At 39.8% G+C, this 18,213-nt stretch overlaps 1 protein-coding gene across 2 annotated transcripts in view; it reads left to right on the top strand.

Moving 5' to 3' along the window:
• Positions 1-15,267, top strand: part of CDR2 (cerebellar degeneration related protein 2) — a 28,486-nt gene extending 13,219 nt beyond the window's left edge. The window contains exons 3-5 of one of the 2 annotated variants that reach the window (XM_029949429.1): positions 11,884-12,032; positions 12,289-12,453; positions 13,480-15,267. In XM_029949429.1, coding sequence (XP_029805289.1) covers positions 11,884-12,032; positions 12,289-12,453; positions 13,480-14,344 — 1,179 coding nt within the window. In that variant the 3' untranslated portion in view covers positions 14,345-15,267. The remainder of the gene's footprint in view (positions 1-11,883; positions 12,033-12,288; positions 12,454-13,479) is intronic. The other variant, XM_029949430.1, reaches the window with a different exon arrangement.
• The last annotated feature ends 2,946 nt before the right edge of the window (positions 15,268-18,213 follow it).

Below are 18,213 nucleotides of genomic sequence, written 5' to 3'. Positions count from 1 at the left end.
CCTCCGGAACCCCCCCATCCCCTACCAAAAGCTTTGCACTTAAATTACAACTCCCTCCCTTCAAATTGGTACATTAAAACCAGCACTCTTGTGTGAGTGTAAAAGACCTTAGTCAGGGCTCTATCCCATGAACTGTGAGATAAAAACCAAGAGTTGGGTGCTTAACTGACTGAGCCACCTAGGTGCCCCCCAGAAATACCAGGAAAAAATTTTAAACTGTTAAAACTAGCCAAATGTTGTACATGCTCAAAGAATTCGTACTTGTTTTGTGTCCTAGACTTTGCTTTACAACTCATCAGAAGATGTCCTACAGTAGTGGGGCATATACATGAAGACTATCCTATACTTTGAGACGTATCTATTAGTATTTGTGCAGAAGCATAGTCTTAATACAGTGTATTGATGTTTTCTATGAAAAGCACCTATAAATCATTGTAACTGAATTCTATAGCTGATACTTATTTTAGAATATCTCCCAAGTATAGATGAAAAAAGGGTAATATTTGCATACTAAGAGAATAATACCTATTTCCTTCCACCGCAGGATACCACAAACACAGTTGCTTTATGATCTAAGCTACTTATTTTCTACCTTTTTTCCCTGTTGTATTGAGGAATTTAAACAGTTAAGACAGTTAACATTCTGAAACAAAAAAAATCCACAGATCTTTGAGATTCTCCAAATCAATAAGTAACACTGTACCATCTATTGTTTTCTGTATAAGATGTTGCAAAGCATGATGGAAAGAACTACTCATACTCAGTTCACATCTTCATGATTAAAGAAATACAAAATTAAATACATGTTTAAGTTATTCAGTTAGGCTAGAGTATTTAAGGAATGTTTTCATGAATCTGTTGTTTGCATAATAGAGCATACAGTCCCCTGATTCATAGATCCAAGCATTGTAGCTTTCAACATTTTACTCTTTATCCAAAGCTGTGTTTTGGCTGAGAACAACACTTTCATAAATTTCTTCTCTGCCATTACACTCGACTTTCTTCTTTCTTTTTATAAATCACTTTATGAAAGTCAATGGGGATGGGACAAAATAGGGAGATGAAATGGCAGTGCTGGTCTCTCTTACCAGTGAGAGGACCCTTACAAACTGGCCTTATTGCCCACTCAGTTCACATCTGCTCCTGTGCAGACTTAGAAGTCACAGCGTAGACCTGCAGTAGTCTAAAATAAGGAAGGCTTGTTCTTCTTATAAAAGTAAGTAGGCGGCCAAAGAGCCTGATTCCCCACTAAAAGGTGACACTTGCATTATGTTCCACTTATCATTGCAACCTTCGGGAACCCCCTAAACTTTATAAGGGCTCTTTCCTTAATTCAAACCTCCCGTTAGTTTCTTTTTCTCTTTTAAGTAAACTTTTTTTTGGAAATACACATACAGAAAGCACATATCCTAAATACATAGTTCAATGAGTTTTCATAAAGTAAACATATTAATACAACCAACACCCCAGATAAGAAATTATCAGCTCTGCCAGTTGTCACTGCCACTAACCAGCGTTCTGACACCTAGATTAGTTTAGCCTCTTGGAACTTTGCCACTTGTACAAGTTTTTTTCTTTTTAATTTTTAATTTTTTTTCTTATTTTAGAGACTGCAAGCTGGGGAAGGGGACTGAGGGGGAGATAGAGAGGGAAGGAGAGAGAATGAATATTAAGCAAGCTCCATTCTCAGAGCCTGACGTGGGGCTCCACTCATGAACCATGAGATCATGACCTCTGCCAAAATCAAGAGTTGGATGCTCAAATGACTGAGGTGCTCCCCACTTGGACACTTTTTTTTTTTTTCTTAAAATGTTTTAGTTTATTTGAGAAAGAGCACAAAAGAGAGTAAGCGGGGGAGGGGTAAAGAGAGAGGGAGAGAAAGAATCCCAAGCAGACCTGCACTGTCATCACAGAGCCCAGCGCAGGGCCGGAACCCTGAATCGTGAGATCATGACCTAAGCTGAATTCAAGATTCGAATGCTCAACCAACTGAGCCACTCAGGTGCCCCCCACTTGTACAAGTTTTAAACTAACTTTTCAGAATGTTTATTGGGAGCTTTCCTGATTAGAAAAGTAATACACGATCATTTTTTGAAATCAGTGAAAGGTATAAATGAAAACCAAAAAGTCAGCCCTTCTTCTACCACCCAGAAAAATTTGAAATGAGACAGTCCAAAAAAATGGTACCGGTACAAACTGCTTAAAGTGGATAAACAGTACTGCAGAACTGGTAATAATTCTAGGATAAAATCCCCCAAACTGGACTCGTTACAGACATTATAGAAATAGACAACTAGGAAACTGCCAAAGGGTATTTGAAAGTAGAACTACAAGTGTGCTTTCAAAGACTTGGTGGGTTTCAAATAATCCTACGGTATTCTTTTAGAGATTGTTTTTAATGTAAAAAAGAAACAAGTTAAACTATTGAAAAAAATGATTGGCTTCAGAGATACCTACAGCCTGTGTGACTTCTATTCAGTGTTGGTCTGCACAGAAAGTTTTTCTCCCCTGGATATAAGGGGGAGGAGAGAGTACTGTGGAGGGTAATGAGATCTGACACCCTCAGACACAATCGGATTCTCTTCAAGATTCCTACAATCACATAGCAACCCTACAGCCTTGTGTTTTTGTTGCCTCTCCGTTTGGAAATATGCATGATTCCCAACAGACTACTCAAAGTATTCTGGGCTTCAAGGCATCCCTTCTTTCATCAAGAGGTTATGTCTTCCCTAGAAATTTTAAAGCATTTTATGCTTCCTTTACTACATTTACCAATATTCTACTATATATTGATTGATTTTGTTTTAGTCCCTCCTCCCCACACCTGTTTCCCTTTGCAACATTGAAGGCTGTTGCTGTGACTGTCCACGGTAGGCCATCAATAAACACTTGTTGAAATCAAGAGAGGGCAGATAAGCAGTTTGCAATGCGCTTCTGATGACTCCTAAACTGTTTTTGGAGATTTTTTTAAGAAGATGGAAAGAGCTCTGGCTTCAGCATTAAAAGATTCAGATTTAGGGCCTGGGTGGCTCAGTTGGTTAAGCATCTGACTTCGGCTCAGGTCATGATCTCACAGTTCATGGGTTCAAGCCCCACATCAGGATCTGTGCTGACAGCTAGCTCAGAGTGTGGGGCCTGTCTTTGGATTCTGTGTCTCCCTCTCTCTCTGACCTTCCCCTGCTCACTCTGTTTCTCTCTCTCTCAAAAATAAAACATTAAAAAAAAAAAAGATTCAGGTTTAAGCCCTCAATTCTATGGCAAATAGCTAAAGACTTGAGGCATGTGACTGACTTCTCATATCATGTTTGCTCCGCTGTGTCGTGGAGATAAGGACACTTGTACTACATTAGTACAGGGCTGTTCAGAGGGGATGAACAGTATAAATTGTTGCATAGCTTATCCATGTTTTAAGAATTTTAGTAATGAAAGAATCTTAATTCAGAAAAAAAATCCTTTTTGATTACTGGAAAATTGATCTTAAAAACAAGCCAAGCTTTTAATAGTGAGATTATATTATAAGTGGTTTTTATTTTCATATTCATGCCCTTTTTTTCCAACTTAAATTTCTTACAGGGGAAATACAATATTTTAATCAAGGAAAAGAGGTTTTTCAAAGGTAATAGGAGATCTTTCTTCAGTATTGTAGAAGATCATTTTGATAATAAATTCAGAGGATTTGTGCTATAATTCTTAACATAAGGATAATCCAAACACTGCATAAAAGCCAAATTTCCATTCCATTCCTTATACAGTTTTAGTTGGTGTCTATCTTTCCCTGCATTCTAGGTCAGGGGCTACAGTTGCAAATCAGTGTTAATATAATCCCACTGGCCTTTCTTTTTTAAAGATTTGTTTCAATTGTTTAAGTGACCTGTTATAGCACAAAAGCTACCTGTTTATAGCTTTTGTGCATAGCCTGAATGTTGTACTCACAGTCAAGGTGAACTTCTGTGCAAATTCTGAGACACATGTGTGAACTCCCAGAACTTAAACTTTGATATTTTTGCCTATAAATGCTAACATGTGTGTGTGTGTGTGTGTGTGTGTGTGTGTGTGTGTTACTTTCATGTTCCTCTCCCAGTGTTTTGCTTTAATGTCTCCCTTTGCACTGTTTAATATGGCAGATACTTTTGTGCTTGAGCAGTTTTTGCCATTTAAATTTGGACATCTTGGCAGTCCCATCAAATTCATTTGAGGTTGTGTATCAAAGATTCTGAATGGAGAAAACCAGAACATTAGTAGCATATCTGTGCCTTTAAATGAAGGGCAGACAATGAGCTAACCCATTTCCTTCTAGATTCAGAAAAAAATTGATAAAATTAAGTTGAAACTTAGAGGCCAAGCATAAAGCAGTGTCTGATCATATACACAGCATCTGGATTCTCTGGCCCCATATCAGTACTTGCTGAGAGACCTATTAATTTTTCTTTTAAGTTGCTGACCAAGTTAGTTAGACTTCTTTGTTAGGTAGCCTGTTACAGATTGTTGGAGAACTAAAGGGCTTTTCTGATTAGTTTTGATTTAATAATAATAAGATTAAAGTTCTACCATGTGAAAACAAGCTCCCTGCCATTCTTTAGATTGTTCTTAAAGCCAAATCCTCTAAGACCAAAACATCACAAGCTCTTTGTAAATGGTTTCATTGTGTTTTCATCACAGGTTGATATGTCAAATGAGGGGGACTTAGGGTAGTTTTTTTTTTTCAATATGCTAGTCTTCCACACCCCCCAATCTCTGGTCTTACTGTCCGCAGTTTCAGTTACTGTGGTTAGCCCCTGTCCAGAGCAGATGATCCTCCTCCTGATGGATCATCAGAAGGTCACTATTAGCCCAACAGCTATGTCACACCACCTGCTGTGTCACACCTTCTGCGTCCTCACACGGATGTTCTAACACCTCCTGTCATCATGAGAAGGTGGTACAGGACAATGAGATATTTTGAGAGACCACATTCACATAATTTCTGTTACAGTATATTGTTATAATTGTTCTATTTTATTATTACTGTTAATTTCTCTGCCAAATTTAAACTAAACTTTATCATAGGTATGCATGGATATATAGGGAAAAAAGTCATATATTTAGGGTTTAGTACTAAACCTGGTTTAGGCACCTGCTGAGGGTCTTTGAATGTATCCCCGGTGGATAAAAGGGGACTGACTGCTCTAGCCTCTTTCTACTTATTTGCAAATTTACTTGTTTCCTTTATGTGACCACTACTCTAATTTAAACATTATATCTTTTAAAGGGGCTAACAGGGGCGCCTGGGTAGCTCAGCCGGTTAAGCGTCCGGCTTCGGCTCAGGTCATGATCTCATGGTTCGTGGGTTTGAGCCTCACATCAGACTCTGTGCTGACTGCTAGCTCAGAGCCTGGAGACTGTCTTCAGATTCTGTGTCTCCCTCTCTCTCTGACCCTCCCCTCTTGCACTGTCTCTCTCTGTCTCTCAAAAATAAATTAAAAAAGCATTAAAAATTAAAAAAAAATAAAATAAAAGGGGCTAACAGCTTGGGACCCACATAATAGCTGGTAGGAATTATAAAGGTCTTTCAGATTACTGGGAGGTGTTTGTGCCATGGGAGTAAATAAGAAATGTCTATAAATGGGGCTAGAGGGGAGAGAATTAGTGGCTAACAGGGCCTTTTCTCAAGAGGGCTTTAATCAAAGCCCTTCTCAAAATTTTAGTTAAGTTTCTCAACATTTCAGTGGCCCTAGTTGGGTAGAGAACACAATAAGCTGTTGTCTAGAAGTCTAGAAATTGCTGTTTAGGGGTACTTGGCTGGCTCAGTTGGTAGAGCATGTGACTATTGATCTCAGGGTCTTGAGTTCAAGCCCCACTGTAGGAGTGGAGCCTGCTTTAAAAAAAAGAAAGAAAGAAAATGCCACTTAGCCAATGTAGTTTTAGTCAGGAATTGTGCTAAATGGACTAGGTATACAGAACTCCTTTTCAAGGAGGGTTAGAAAGACTGGACACTAACAAGCAATTTTGGTTGTTTATTATTGTTCTGTTTTGAGGGAAATTAATAGGGTGCCTTGGGAGGGAGGTTGCTTTCGAGGGAGTGGTTTGAAAAGGCTTCTAAAGAGGTTACGTTTGAACAGAGGCCTAAATTTGTGCCATACTCCATGCTGAGCATGGAGCCTGCTTAAGATTCTCCCTCTGCCCTTCTCCCCACTCGAGCTCTTTAAAGTAGAGGAAAATAAAAAATTTGTGTCAAAGTCCCTCTGGCTGTTTAGTGAGGTCTGTGTGATGATCCTCTTAAAATACATAGCATTACAAAGGGAATCTGTTATATTGAAATGCCTATCAAAATACTGAAAAAAATGTGTGATGTCATAATAGGTTTCTTTTTTAATATGTTAAGTACTAGGATTTAATGTCAATCTAAAAACTGTAATTTCAAATAGTGTAACCAATGAATCAGGATTTCTACGACTACTATCACATGATAAGAAAATGGCTGTGATTTCTGTTGGTGATGCAGTCCTAGGTACCCCATCATACTATTGATAGTGTGCTGCCTCCATTCAAAATCAAAGGAAATGCTAAATTTCAGTTAGAAGGTAGAGACAATGAACACATAACTTCTCTTTCATCCAAGTTCACAGACCCTCTCAGTTCTGAGGACCCCGTGTTTAAAACTGCTGGATTTGGGGCGCCTGGGTGGCTTAGTCGGTTGACCGTCCAACTTCGGTTGGGGTCATGATCACATGGTTTGTGGGTTCAAGTCGCTTCGGGCTCTGAGCCTGGAGCCTATCCTCTGTTTCTGTGTCTCCCTCTCGCTCTGATCCTCCCCTGCTCACACTGTTGGTCTCTCTGAAAAATAAATAAAACATTAAAAAAAAAAAAAAGAAGAAGAACTGCTAGATTAGATGGAGCCAGCAGGAAAAGCATATCCCTAAAGGAGGGGGGACCTTGCTTAGAGTAAGGCAACTCTGCAATTTTAATGGGAAGGTACCCCTGCATGTGAAATAAGGAAGAATCAGTAGCTTCCTGGTGAAACTAGAAAAGCCATTTAAGATACAGTTGGGGAAAAATTAATACTGAAAAGTAAATAGATAACAGTAAAGGGATTATTGGGGTATTTAGGTATGATTAAAATTGTAGTTAAAATAGTCTTCTTAGATATACATGAATACGTATGCCTCAATTAAGATGTCTTAGATTTATGGGACGCCTGTGTGGCTCAGTAGGATAAGCATCTGACTCAAATTCGGCTCAGGTCATGACCTCATGGTTTGTGGGATCAAGCCCCGTGTCAGGCTCTGTGCTGACAGTCTGGAGCCTGCTTGGGATTCTCTCTCCCCCTCTCTCTTTTTTTCTCAAAATAAATAAACTTTAAAAAATCCATCTTGGATTTGCTTTAAAATGATTGGAGATGAGGAGAATAGAAAAGTAGAGGTGTGACAAGACCGAGATAATTGTTGAAAGTGGATGATGGATAGATGGAGGCTCATTAAGCCATTTTTTTCTGCATTTATATGTTTGAAATTATCCATAATAAAAAGGTTTTATTTTATTTTTTATTATTTTTAAAATCTAATTTATTGTAAAATTGGCTTCCATGTAACGCCCAGTGCTCATCCCAATAAGTGCCTTCCTCAGTGCCCATCACCCACTTTCTACTTTTGCCGCCCCCACATCAACCCTTAGTTCTCATTATTTGAGAGTCTTTTATGGTTTGCCTCCCTCCCTTCGAAAGGTTTTAAAATGTAGTAGATAGTACTAGCTATCTGCAAAGAGTCAGTACTTGGGTGGACTAAGAATTTAGGAAGGAGCACTCAAGGTCAAAACACCTAATACGTTATTTCCCAGAAGTATGACTAAGAACATTGAGGGGTAACGTGGTAGAGAACGCTGCTAAGGCAGCGGTGATACGGCCTAATGCTCGAGGAGCACTCCAGCTCAGCCAGGTCCTGAGGAGGGAGGTGGTAAACATTAAACTTAAGAATCATTGTTGATCCAAGTGAATGCTGTCGCCTCCCAGACCCAAGAGAAAGAGACATTAGATTAGGGGATGGGGAAGGCCTTCAGGATTTTCCATGTCCAAGGTCAACTTTTCTCTAATAAGTGTGATCCATGGACCACTTGTACTAATGTCAGCTGGGGTTTTTGCTAAAAATGCAGAATGCTGGCTCTACCCCAGTCTCACTGACTCAGAATTTTAGAAGGGGCCTAGGTTCCTATAGTTTAATTCCCCCAGATGAATCTTAACACATGTAAAGTTTGAAAACTATAACTGTAGGGGTGCCTGGGTGGCTCAGTCCATTAAGCGTCTGACTTTGGCTCAGGTCATGATCTCACAGTCTGTGGGTTTGAGCCCCAGGTCTGGCTCTGTGCTGACAGCTCAGAGCCTGGAGCCTGCTTCAGATTCTGTGTCTCCCTCTCTCACTGCCCCTCCACTGCTCACACTCTCTCTCTCTTTCTCTGTCTCTCAAAATAAAATAAAGACGTAAAAAGAAAAAAAAACCCTGTAACTGTAGGTAAAGATGAGAATAGCTACCTTTTATCAAGCATTTGTACCACATGCCAGATAGCCTGCTGAACCCTTTGCATACTTTAATCTTACAGCAACCCTTGTGAGGTAGGTTATGAGGAAGTCTCACCATAGAAAAACTAAGCTTTTTGCCAAAGGTCACCTGGTTAGAAGTGGTAAAGTGGAACTTCAAGTTCTGACCCCAGAGTCTATGCTCTTAGCTTCCCACCAGACTCTTTTCTCTGATCCATTGCCCACCAAAAGATTTCTGTGAGAATTGACCTCTCACTGCCCTTTTTAAGGCGGATGTGTCCTTCAGAGGATGTAAACATTCTAGTCACTGGGCAGAGACAGCTCCTGTTGTAAATTAATACTTACTGTCTGGTCTATGTGTGACCCTTTTTTCAGGTTGTTGTGAATCCTCCCAAAGAATACTTAAGACCTCTACTGTATATAAAAGTAGCTTCTGAAATTTCTGTAGCTATTGTGTGTATTCCTGTATTCTAAACCTTTGTTCCTGAGAGATTAAACACCTTCCCATCACTCATGGGAACCAATATGACATTGCTAGCCAGAGGGCAGGATTAAGGAAGGGCCTACTCCTGGAGAGGCTGGTGGGGTGGAGGGAGTGAAGAATAAACACAAGCTTTTACTGGGACTGTGCTGTGTGCTCACTTACCTTATTTAATACTTTAAATCCTACAAGATAGGTTAGTAACCAATCCACAATTCCTTATTTTCAATTCCAAACCCAAAAGATACTGTAAAACAAGATGTTTTTCTTGAGTTCGCAAGAGATTCATTTGTCAGCAAACCCTGAGCCGAATTACTGTGAGGCTGTTTTATAATCCTTATCATACTTTTTGATGCAGAAATATTAATGCTCTGCGGCGCCTGGGTGGCTCAGGTAATGACCTTGCCGTCGGTAAGATCGAGCCCTGCATCAGAGCCTGCTTGGGATTCCCTCTCTTCCCCCCCTCTCTGATCCTCCCCATTGGTGCTCTCTCTTTCAAAATAAGTAAATAAACTTAAAAAAAAAAAAAAGAAATATTCATGCTTGATTATAGGTACTGCTTGTACCTCACTGAGGATGCTATAAAGTTTATGTGCCATGTTCTAAAATTTCAAGAATTTTCTAAAACATTTTTGGCCTCCAGAGTTTCAGATGAGAAAGTTGAAGTTAGGAGAGTTAAGTGTTTTCTCAACACCTTGCTACAAAGTTATATAATTAGGTATAAAAAGGTCATATGGGGGCGCCTGGGTGGCTCAGTCGGTTAAGCATCTGACTTGTGCTCAGGTCATGATCTCACGGTTTGTGAGTCTGAGCCCCATGTTGATTGGGCTCTGTGCGGACAGCTCAGAGCCTATAGCCTGCTTCGGATTCTGTGTGTCTCTCTCTGCCCCTCCTCTGCTTGCTCTCTCGTTCTCTCTCTCTCAAAAATATTTAAAATACTCTAAAAACAAATTTAAAAATTTAAAGGCCATATATGCTTTTTTTTTTTCAACTCTGCCACATTGTCATTTAAAAAGCCCATTGAAAATCATTTAGCACATTCTTTGAGGGAAATCTGTTAGCTTTGCAAATATAGTTGTACAGTTGACCCTTAACAACACAGGTTTGAACTGCATGTGTTCGCTTATACAAGAATTTTTTTTTATAAATACAGAACAATAAATACAGAAAAAGTATTTTCTCTTATAATTTTAGCAATTTCTCTAACTTCATTGTAAGAATATAATATATAATACTTATAATGGATAAAATACGTATGTTAACCAACTGTTTATCAGTAAGGTTTCCAGTCAACATTAGGCTATTAAAGTTTGGGAGGAATCAAAAGTTATACATGGATTTCAGCTGTGTGGGGGTCAGTTCCCTTATCCCCTGCATTTCAAACATCAACTGTATAGTTGTATAAAAAACCCCAAGAAAACTGTTTTTAAGGTCTGTTAGAAAGCAGTCTTAGCTGTATCAGAATTAATAATCTGGCAAATTTTTTATGAATGAGGAGGATTGTGGTGATAACCTCACAGCATTTAAAAATAACAAGGGTCTTTGAATCATAGTAAGCTAAATATCTCTTTCTGGTTAAATCAATGTTATTTTCCCAATTTTTTGGTCCAGGATAGCTCATTTGGAGAAGAAAATTTGATTTTTTTCCAAGCAAAAACTCACCTAAAAGTCTCTACTTTAGAGAGAGAAAAATACATAGTATTTTTGCTTAAACATTGATCATGTATTCCATATTTTTTTCTCTTGTGGGATTATCAGACTCACTTGAGATTTTCTTGTTGAATCTTAATTTTATGCAGGTATTGTGCTTTTTAAGAGTAGACCAACCTTATATGATAAACAGGATGTTGGCAAGCATTAGGGAAAGTAAACATATAAAGGATGGCCTATGTTTATTTCCTATTAGACAAGTACTTTAATTGGGATTTAAAGGTTTTCTTTTCATAAAATTAACCTATCATATTGTGTTATAATAAAAAGCATAGATTTGATCTTTGTCTCCAGTTCCTGGCACAGAGCTTCTAAAACCCTTGGAATTTCCTGAGTGATAGGATGGGAACTGGTTGCCAGAAGGAACACACCCATGTTATTAGAGAGTTAGAACCATCAGTCCAACCCCCAACCTCTGGGGAGGGGTCAGGGGCTGGAGATTGAGTTCAGTCACCAGTGGCCAGTGATTTAATCAATTGTGCCTATGCAGTGAAGCTTCAGTAAAACACTGAAACCAGAGCACATCAATGTGCTGGGAGGGTGGTGCATCTGGAGAGGGCGTGGAAGCTCACACCCCCATACTTTGCCCTATGCATCTCTCCCATGTGCTCTTCTGTGTTGTTCTCCGTTAAAGCAGCAGTGTAAATAATTTCCTGAGTTCTGTGATTTATAGTGAATTATTGAACCTGAGGGGAGGTCATGGAAACCCCCATATTTATAGCTTGTTTGTCAGAAAGAAGTACAGGGGCACCTGGGTGGCTCAGTTGGTTGAACATCCGGCTTCAGCTCAGGTCATGATCCCGTGATTCATGGGTTCGAGCCCCACATCAGGATCTGTGCTGACTGCTAGCTCAGAGCCTGGAGCCTGTTTTGAATTCTGTGTCTCCCTTTCTCTCAGACCCTCCCCTGCTCACGCTGTCTTCTCTTTCAAAAATAAATAAAACGTTAAAAAAATATTTAAAAAAAAGAAGTATAGGTGGTCTCTGAGCCTTGCAACTGGTGTCTGAAGTGGGGTGGCTTCATGGGCCAGAGACCTCCTAACTATGGGATCACTACAGGAAGGTAGTGTCAGAATTGAATTGTAGGAAACCCAGTAGGTGTTAGAGAATTGGAGAGTCAGTGTTGGGATGCTGCAGGTAGTTTTCTGTTTACTATATAACCTGGTCACAATCCTCTTCTTTTACAGTATCTGACCAAGCAGGTGGAGCTTCTGCGGCAGATGAATGAGCAGCATGCAAAAGTTTATGAGCAATTAGATATCACAGCAAGGGAACTGGAAGAAACCAATCAAAAGCTAGTTGCAGACAGCAAGGCCTCACAGCAAAGGATTCTGAGGTAAATTTTCTAGAATCCATTGAGGAAGCCCTAGGGTAAGTCATTTAGTATAAACTAGGATAAAATGTGACTGTAGAGGGTTTGGGTCAAACGGGGTATGGTTTAACTTAATTCTTTATGGAGAATAGAGATTAAATAGAAGTCCTTTCCAATTAAGAAAACCCAGTTTGAGTGGCTGGCAACTAATCTCTCCTCACTGCTTATGCCTTTAATTTAATATGACAAGCAACAAATGGCTTCTGTCTGTTCCTCACAGTCTGACTGAAACCATCGAATGCTTACAAACCAACATTGATCACCTCCAGAGCCAAGTAGAGGAGTTGAAGTCATCTGGCCAAGGAAGAAAGAGCCAGGGGAAGGGTGACCAGGAGAAATCGGCACCCAGCTTCTCGTGTCTGAAGGAGCTCTATGACCTCCGCCAGTAAGAGCCTGCCTTTCTGTGGCATTACAAGCAGGGGGAGCATCTCATGCCAGGGACACGTCTTGGATTCCAGTAGATTAAAAGTACCCTTTTAAGAAATGCCACGTGGTTATTAGACCAGTGGTTTGAACAAAACCATTTAACTTAAACATACAATGGTTGGAGTTCTTGAGTCGTAGTAATTCTGCAAAAGCTTTTTTAAAATTCTTGGGAGTTCTCATTTCAGTGTTTTTCATGTGTTAAGTCTTCGTTCAAATTAAGGTGCAATACATGTGATAGACTACAGATTTGGGGTCTGTACCTCCTATTAGAGTGAAAAAAATTGAAATGTCTATTCAAAAACAAGTTTTTTGCCTATAGAAATGGCTTTATAATTTAGAGCTAACGGCCTGAATCTTTATTTAAGAAGTATTTCTTGAGCACCGATTGTATGGCAGGTGTATGCCAGACATGCGTGGTGAGCAAAATAGACACCATTGCTCCTGCCCTTGCCCTTGCACTCTCAGGGGCAGATACAGTCATCACACAGGTAAACAGTTACAAGTTGCCCAGGACTCTGCCCAGGAGAGAGACTAGCTTCTGTATTTTGGTGGTTTTCAACCTTGATCATTCATCAAATCACTGGAGTTTTTCAAACTGCAGTGCCAATGAGTTCCTTAGACCTTAATCAGAATCTCTAGGTCCAGATAAAAAGCTGCCCAGATGATTCTGATGCACAGCCAAGGTTGAGAGCCATTGGGCCATTCTCATTTCCTTGAAAGATATCCATCATACCACTGGGCTTTGAGAATAGGTTTTCTGAAGTACTTTTAATGGTTAAAAAAAAAAGTCACAAAAATTATGTTTTCTTACATGTGTTTATTTGCTAGCCTTACACAATTTCATTTTAGCCACTGCCCTAGGAATAGGCAAAAAAAAAAAAAATGATTCCCGTCACTGTTCCTCAGAAATACTTAGTTGAAATCAATCCCTCTTTTCATTCCCAGTAAACCTATGTAATGTATTCTTTCAACGTTTTTCTCCTAGACACTTTGTGTATGATCACGTGTTTGCTGAGAAGATCACTTCCTTACAAAGCCAGCAGAGCCCCGATGAGGAAGAAAATGAGCACTTGAAGAAAACAGTGACGATGCTGCAGGCCCAGCTGAGCCTGGAGCGGCAGAAGCGGCTGACAATGGAGGAGGAGTACGGGCTTGTGCTGAAGGAGAACAGCGAGCTGGAGCAGCAGCTGGGAGCCATGGATGCCTACCGAGCCCGGGCACTGGAACTGGAGGCCGAGGTGGCGGAGATGCGGCAGGTGCTGCAGTCGGAGCATCCGTTTGTGAATGGCGTTGAGAAGCTGGTGCCGGACTCTCTGTTCATCTCTTTCAAAGAGCACAGCCAGAGCCTGCTGGAGGAGCTTCTCCTGCCTGTGCCGGAAGCACACAGAAAGCCTCTTAAGCGCAGCAGCAGTGAGACGGTGCTGAGCACCTTGGCAGGGGGGGACATCGTGAGGGGCCACGAGGAGACCTGCATCCGGAGGGCCAGGGCTGTGAAGCAGAGGGGCATCTCCCTTCTGCATGAAGTGGACACTCAGTACAGCGCCCTGAAGGTGAAGTATGAGGAGCTGCTGAAGAAGTGCCAGCAGGGGGAGGACTCCCTGTCCCACAAGGCTGTGCAGACCTCCAGGGCTCTAGTTAAAGACCTGACGGGGACGAACGCCCAGCCAGAGCCGGGCACCGGCAGCTGGGAACCAGCCTCTGTCAGCCCCGAGCCCGTCAGTTCCCCCACCACCACACCACCTCCGGAATACAAAGCGCTTTTTAAAGAGATCTTTAGCTGCATCAAGAAAACGAAGCAAGAAATAGATGAACAGAGAACAAAATACCGATCTCTCTCCTCTCATTCCTAATCCAACCTCCAGCTCTACTACTAATTTGCCCATTTCCTTTGACCTCTCTCTCCCACTCTGACCAGTGTTTGGAAACCCCACCACCAGGTGGCTCATGATGTTCCCCTCGTTGTTTTGCTTATTTGGCCGCAAACCTCTGGAAAGGAAGGTGGCTGCCGGTGTCAGTTGTATAATCCAGTTCCTTTTAAGCTCCTCGGAAATTCCATGACAACCTGGCCTCTGGCTGGTGCGCTGCTTTGGGTTGTGATTCCTTAAAAAGCCCCAGAACCAGTGGAGGGGTAGATGTGTTCCTAGAGAAGTAGGCCTGGAGTCGCTGTATATGTCGTTATAGAGAGTGTATAGTGTACTGGGGAAAAGGGCAGAGATGAAACAAAACTAAGGCAACTCCAACTGCCTCCTCGCTCCTCAAAACTATGTAGGAGTCAGATGGCTGCCAACCTGAAATGGCTTCACAAACACTGTTGGATACTGTGAATGTCCAGAAGAAAGCAGGAGTCTAATCTAGAATCGGTGGCATTAACAAATACTCCAAGCCTGGAGTTTGGTTACATCTGCTACCAGTTGAGCTGTGACTGACAAGAGATAATATGTCTAATTCCAACTTAGTCCAAATCCGATCTAAAGGCAAGCTCTGGTTGACCCAAGCTAGGTTGTTAGCTTAGGCCCTGGCGGGCCCCAAACCCCACCTTCAAATATTTTTACTCAAAGCTATAGTGGTTAGCATAGGCAAATATGTAAGTCATTCTTAAAGTCCAACTAAAGAAGCAAGATCAAACCCCTCAGTCCTGTGTTGTCCGAGCCAGCTAAGCGGAGAGCCGCAGGCTGCCCTTGCTCAGTTCCTGTCGTTCCTGTAAATGTTTCTGACTTGCTGAAGAAATTTCTGTCTGCTACTTTATTAAACAGTATTGTCCTTTGGGAATCTACTCATCCTCTCACTTGCATACTTTTAATTTAAAACTATTTAAGAGAACTGAAGTTCCACTTATTGTATATATTTTTCTAAAAACCAAATAAAACTACCTATGAAAATGAACAAATGGAGCACTTGTTTATTTTAAGCTGAAACCATTTTAATGGTCTAAACAACTGTCCCATTTTTTTTTCCAACAGGTATCTGAGATTTGATGGTTTTTTTAAATTTCCATTTATCCCCTATTCTTTGGGATTCTTGTGTTAATATGTTCATTAGAATTAGCATATGATTGAAAAATATTTCCAAATGTATATATATACATACTTTATATAATCACAAGCTTAGAAATGTCAGACCTGATTCTGAATTAATAGCATTTGACTCAAAACATTTGATCATTTAATCATAGGAAAGATGCTTTACAATATTAAAAAATTTAAATGAGCTCTGAATCTAAATTTTGCTTTTGGATTATTTAAAAAGGGGTAAAATCCTCTTTTGAGACAGTACAAAGCATTTGTGAAGTAAATCATCTTGTTGTCCCTGACCTCCCTCCTCCACTCCTCCCCAGGATCAACTAGTTAGTTACCAGTTTCTCGTATATTCTTCCAAAATATTCTGTGCATGTGTTAGTACATGAGTATGTTTATGTCACTCCGTGTTTTTAAACAAGAGTATACTGTAAGCCGTCACTGTAACTGCCATTTTCACTGAACCACAGATCTTTGAAACATTTATCTGCCCATTTACATTCTTTATGATAATACCACAGCATTACATCTGTGGACATAGATAAACTCCATATGTATGTGCAACTAATGTGTACAGCCAAGAAGGAGGCTGCTGGTGTCGTTCTTTAATCCAGTTATGTTTAAGCTCAGGAAGTCCCACGACAAACTGGCCTCTGGCTGGTCCTCGGATATGTATATATACGTGCATGCATCGTATCACATATATATCCTATCGATATATGAGAATTCATTTAAGTAGTCCCTATATCTTTGGACATTTTTAAATCTAGAAGGTAAATCATTAGAAGCGAGGTAAAAAACATTTAGCTATTAGCATCTGGCTGAAGTTTACTGACCGCCCACCCCCCACCAACATAGGATGCCTAGTTGCTCACACTTGTGCCAGTAAATATTGGCAAATATTCTGTAACCTGTTAAGCCATTTTTGTTGTCTTTTGCATGTGTTTCTTATTTAAGAGCTCTAGCATTTAGGAAATTCACTTTGCAATTATAAATCACATATATTCTGTTTATCTTAATTTTACCTTGTTGGGATTTTGTTGAGCAAACTTTTTATGTGGTTATATTAATCTTGTAATACTTTTCCTTTTTGTATTTTACAGGTGTTTGATCCATCTGAACTTCATTTTTCTCTTGTAAAAATACACATAATAATTACAGTCTTAGCCATTTTTAAGCATATAGTTAAGTGGTATTAAATACATCCACATTCTTGTGCAACTATCACTATCATTCATCCTCATAAACTCTCTTCATTTTTAAACATGAAACTAGGCCGATTTAACAGCTACTCCCCGTTCTCCCCTCATTTCGTGACAACTACCATTATATTTTTCTGTCTTTGTGATTAAGTATCTCATGTAAGTGGAATCCTACAGAATTTGTATTTTTGTGATTGGCTTATTTCACTTAGCATAATGACCTAAAGTTTCATCCAGGTTGTAGCATATTGAGTTTCCTTTTTAGTGCTGAATACTGTTCTATATGTATATGCCACATTTTGTTTATCCACCAGTGGACACATGGGTTGCTCCTGTGTTTTAGCTATTGTGACTAATGCTGCTATGAACATGTATGTACAAATACGTCTTTGAGATCCTGCTTTCAATTCTTTTGGGTCTATAACTAGAAGTGGAATTGCTGTTTTTTAATGTTTTGAGGAGCCTTCACACCATTTTCCACGGTGGCTTCACCAGAGTACATTCCCTCCAGTTTCTCCACATCCTTACCAAAATGTGCTTTCTGATAGTGGCCATCCTAATGGGTGTGAGGTGGTATCTTGTAGTTTTGATATGCACTTTCTAAGGATTAGTGATACAACTTTTGATGCACTTAACCATTTGGAGATTTTCTTTGGATAAATTTCTGTTCAAATCCTTTGCCCATTTTTGAAGTTGCTTTTTCTCTAGGTTGTATGTATATATATATGTATGTATATACATCTACATATGTGTATATATGTGTATAATGTTTATATATGTGTGTATATAGTAATATATATTATATATATTCTGGATATTCATCCATTATCAGATCATATGATTTGGAAATATTTTCTCCTGGAGGTTCCCTTTTTACTCTGTTGGTAGTATTTTTTTTTAAGTTTATTACTATTTTGTAGTAATCTCTATACCTAATGTGGGGTTCAAACTCACACCCTTGAGATCAAGAGTCATATGCTGTTCCCACTAAGCTAGCTAGGTGTCTATTGCCTTTTGGTGCATACTGTTTTTAAATTTTCATGAAGTCCAAAATGTCTGTTTTTTCCTTTTGTTACCTGTACCTTTGGTGTCATACCAAGAGATCACTGCCCAACCTAATGTTAGGAAGGTTTACAACATGGTGTTATTGAAGGGTCCAACATCATTCTCTAGCATGTGAATATCTAGTTTTCCCAGCACCATTTGCTGAATAGATTGCCCTTTCCCCATTGAATGGTCTGGAAACCTTGTCAAAAATCATTTGGCTATATATGTGGGGATTTTTTTCCTGGGCTTTCTGTATTCCATTGGTCTATGTGTCTGTCTCTATGCTAGAACCACACTCTTGATTACTGTAGCTTTGTAGTAAGTGTTGAAATCAGAAGTATGAGTCCTCCACTTTTTTTCTTTTACTTTTTTTTTTTGAGATTGTTTTGGCTATTCATTATTCCTTGAGATTACATATGAATTTTAGGATAGTTTTTTTTTTTTTTAAGGCTTATT

Source organism: Suricata suricatta, chromosome 8 (genome assembly GCF_006229205.1).
Source record: "Suricata suricatta isolate VVHF042 chromosome 8, meerkat_22Aug2017_6uvM2_HiC, whole genome shotgun sequence".
Classification (NCBI taxonomy): domain Eukaryota; kingdom Metazoa; phylum Chordata; class Mammalia; order Carnivora; family Herpestidae; genus Suricata; species Suricata suricatta.
Note: the sequence above shows the minus strand (reverse complement) of the source record. Positions and strands in the feature narration are given on the sequence as shown.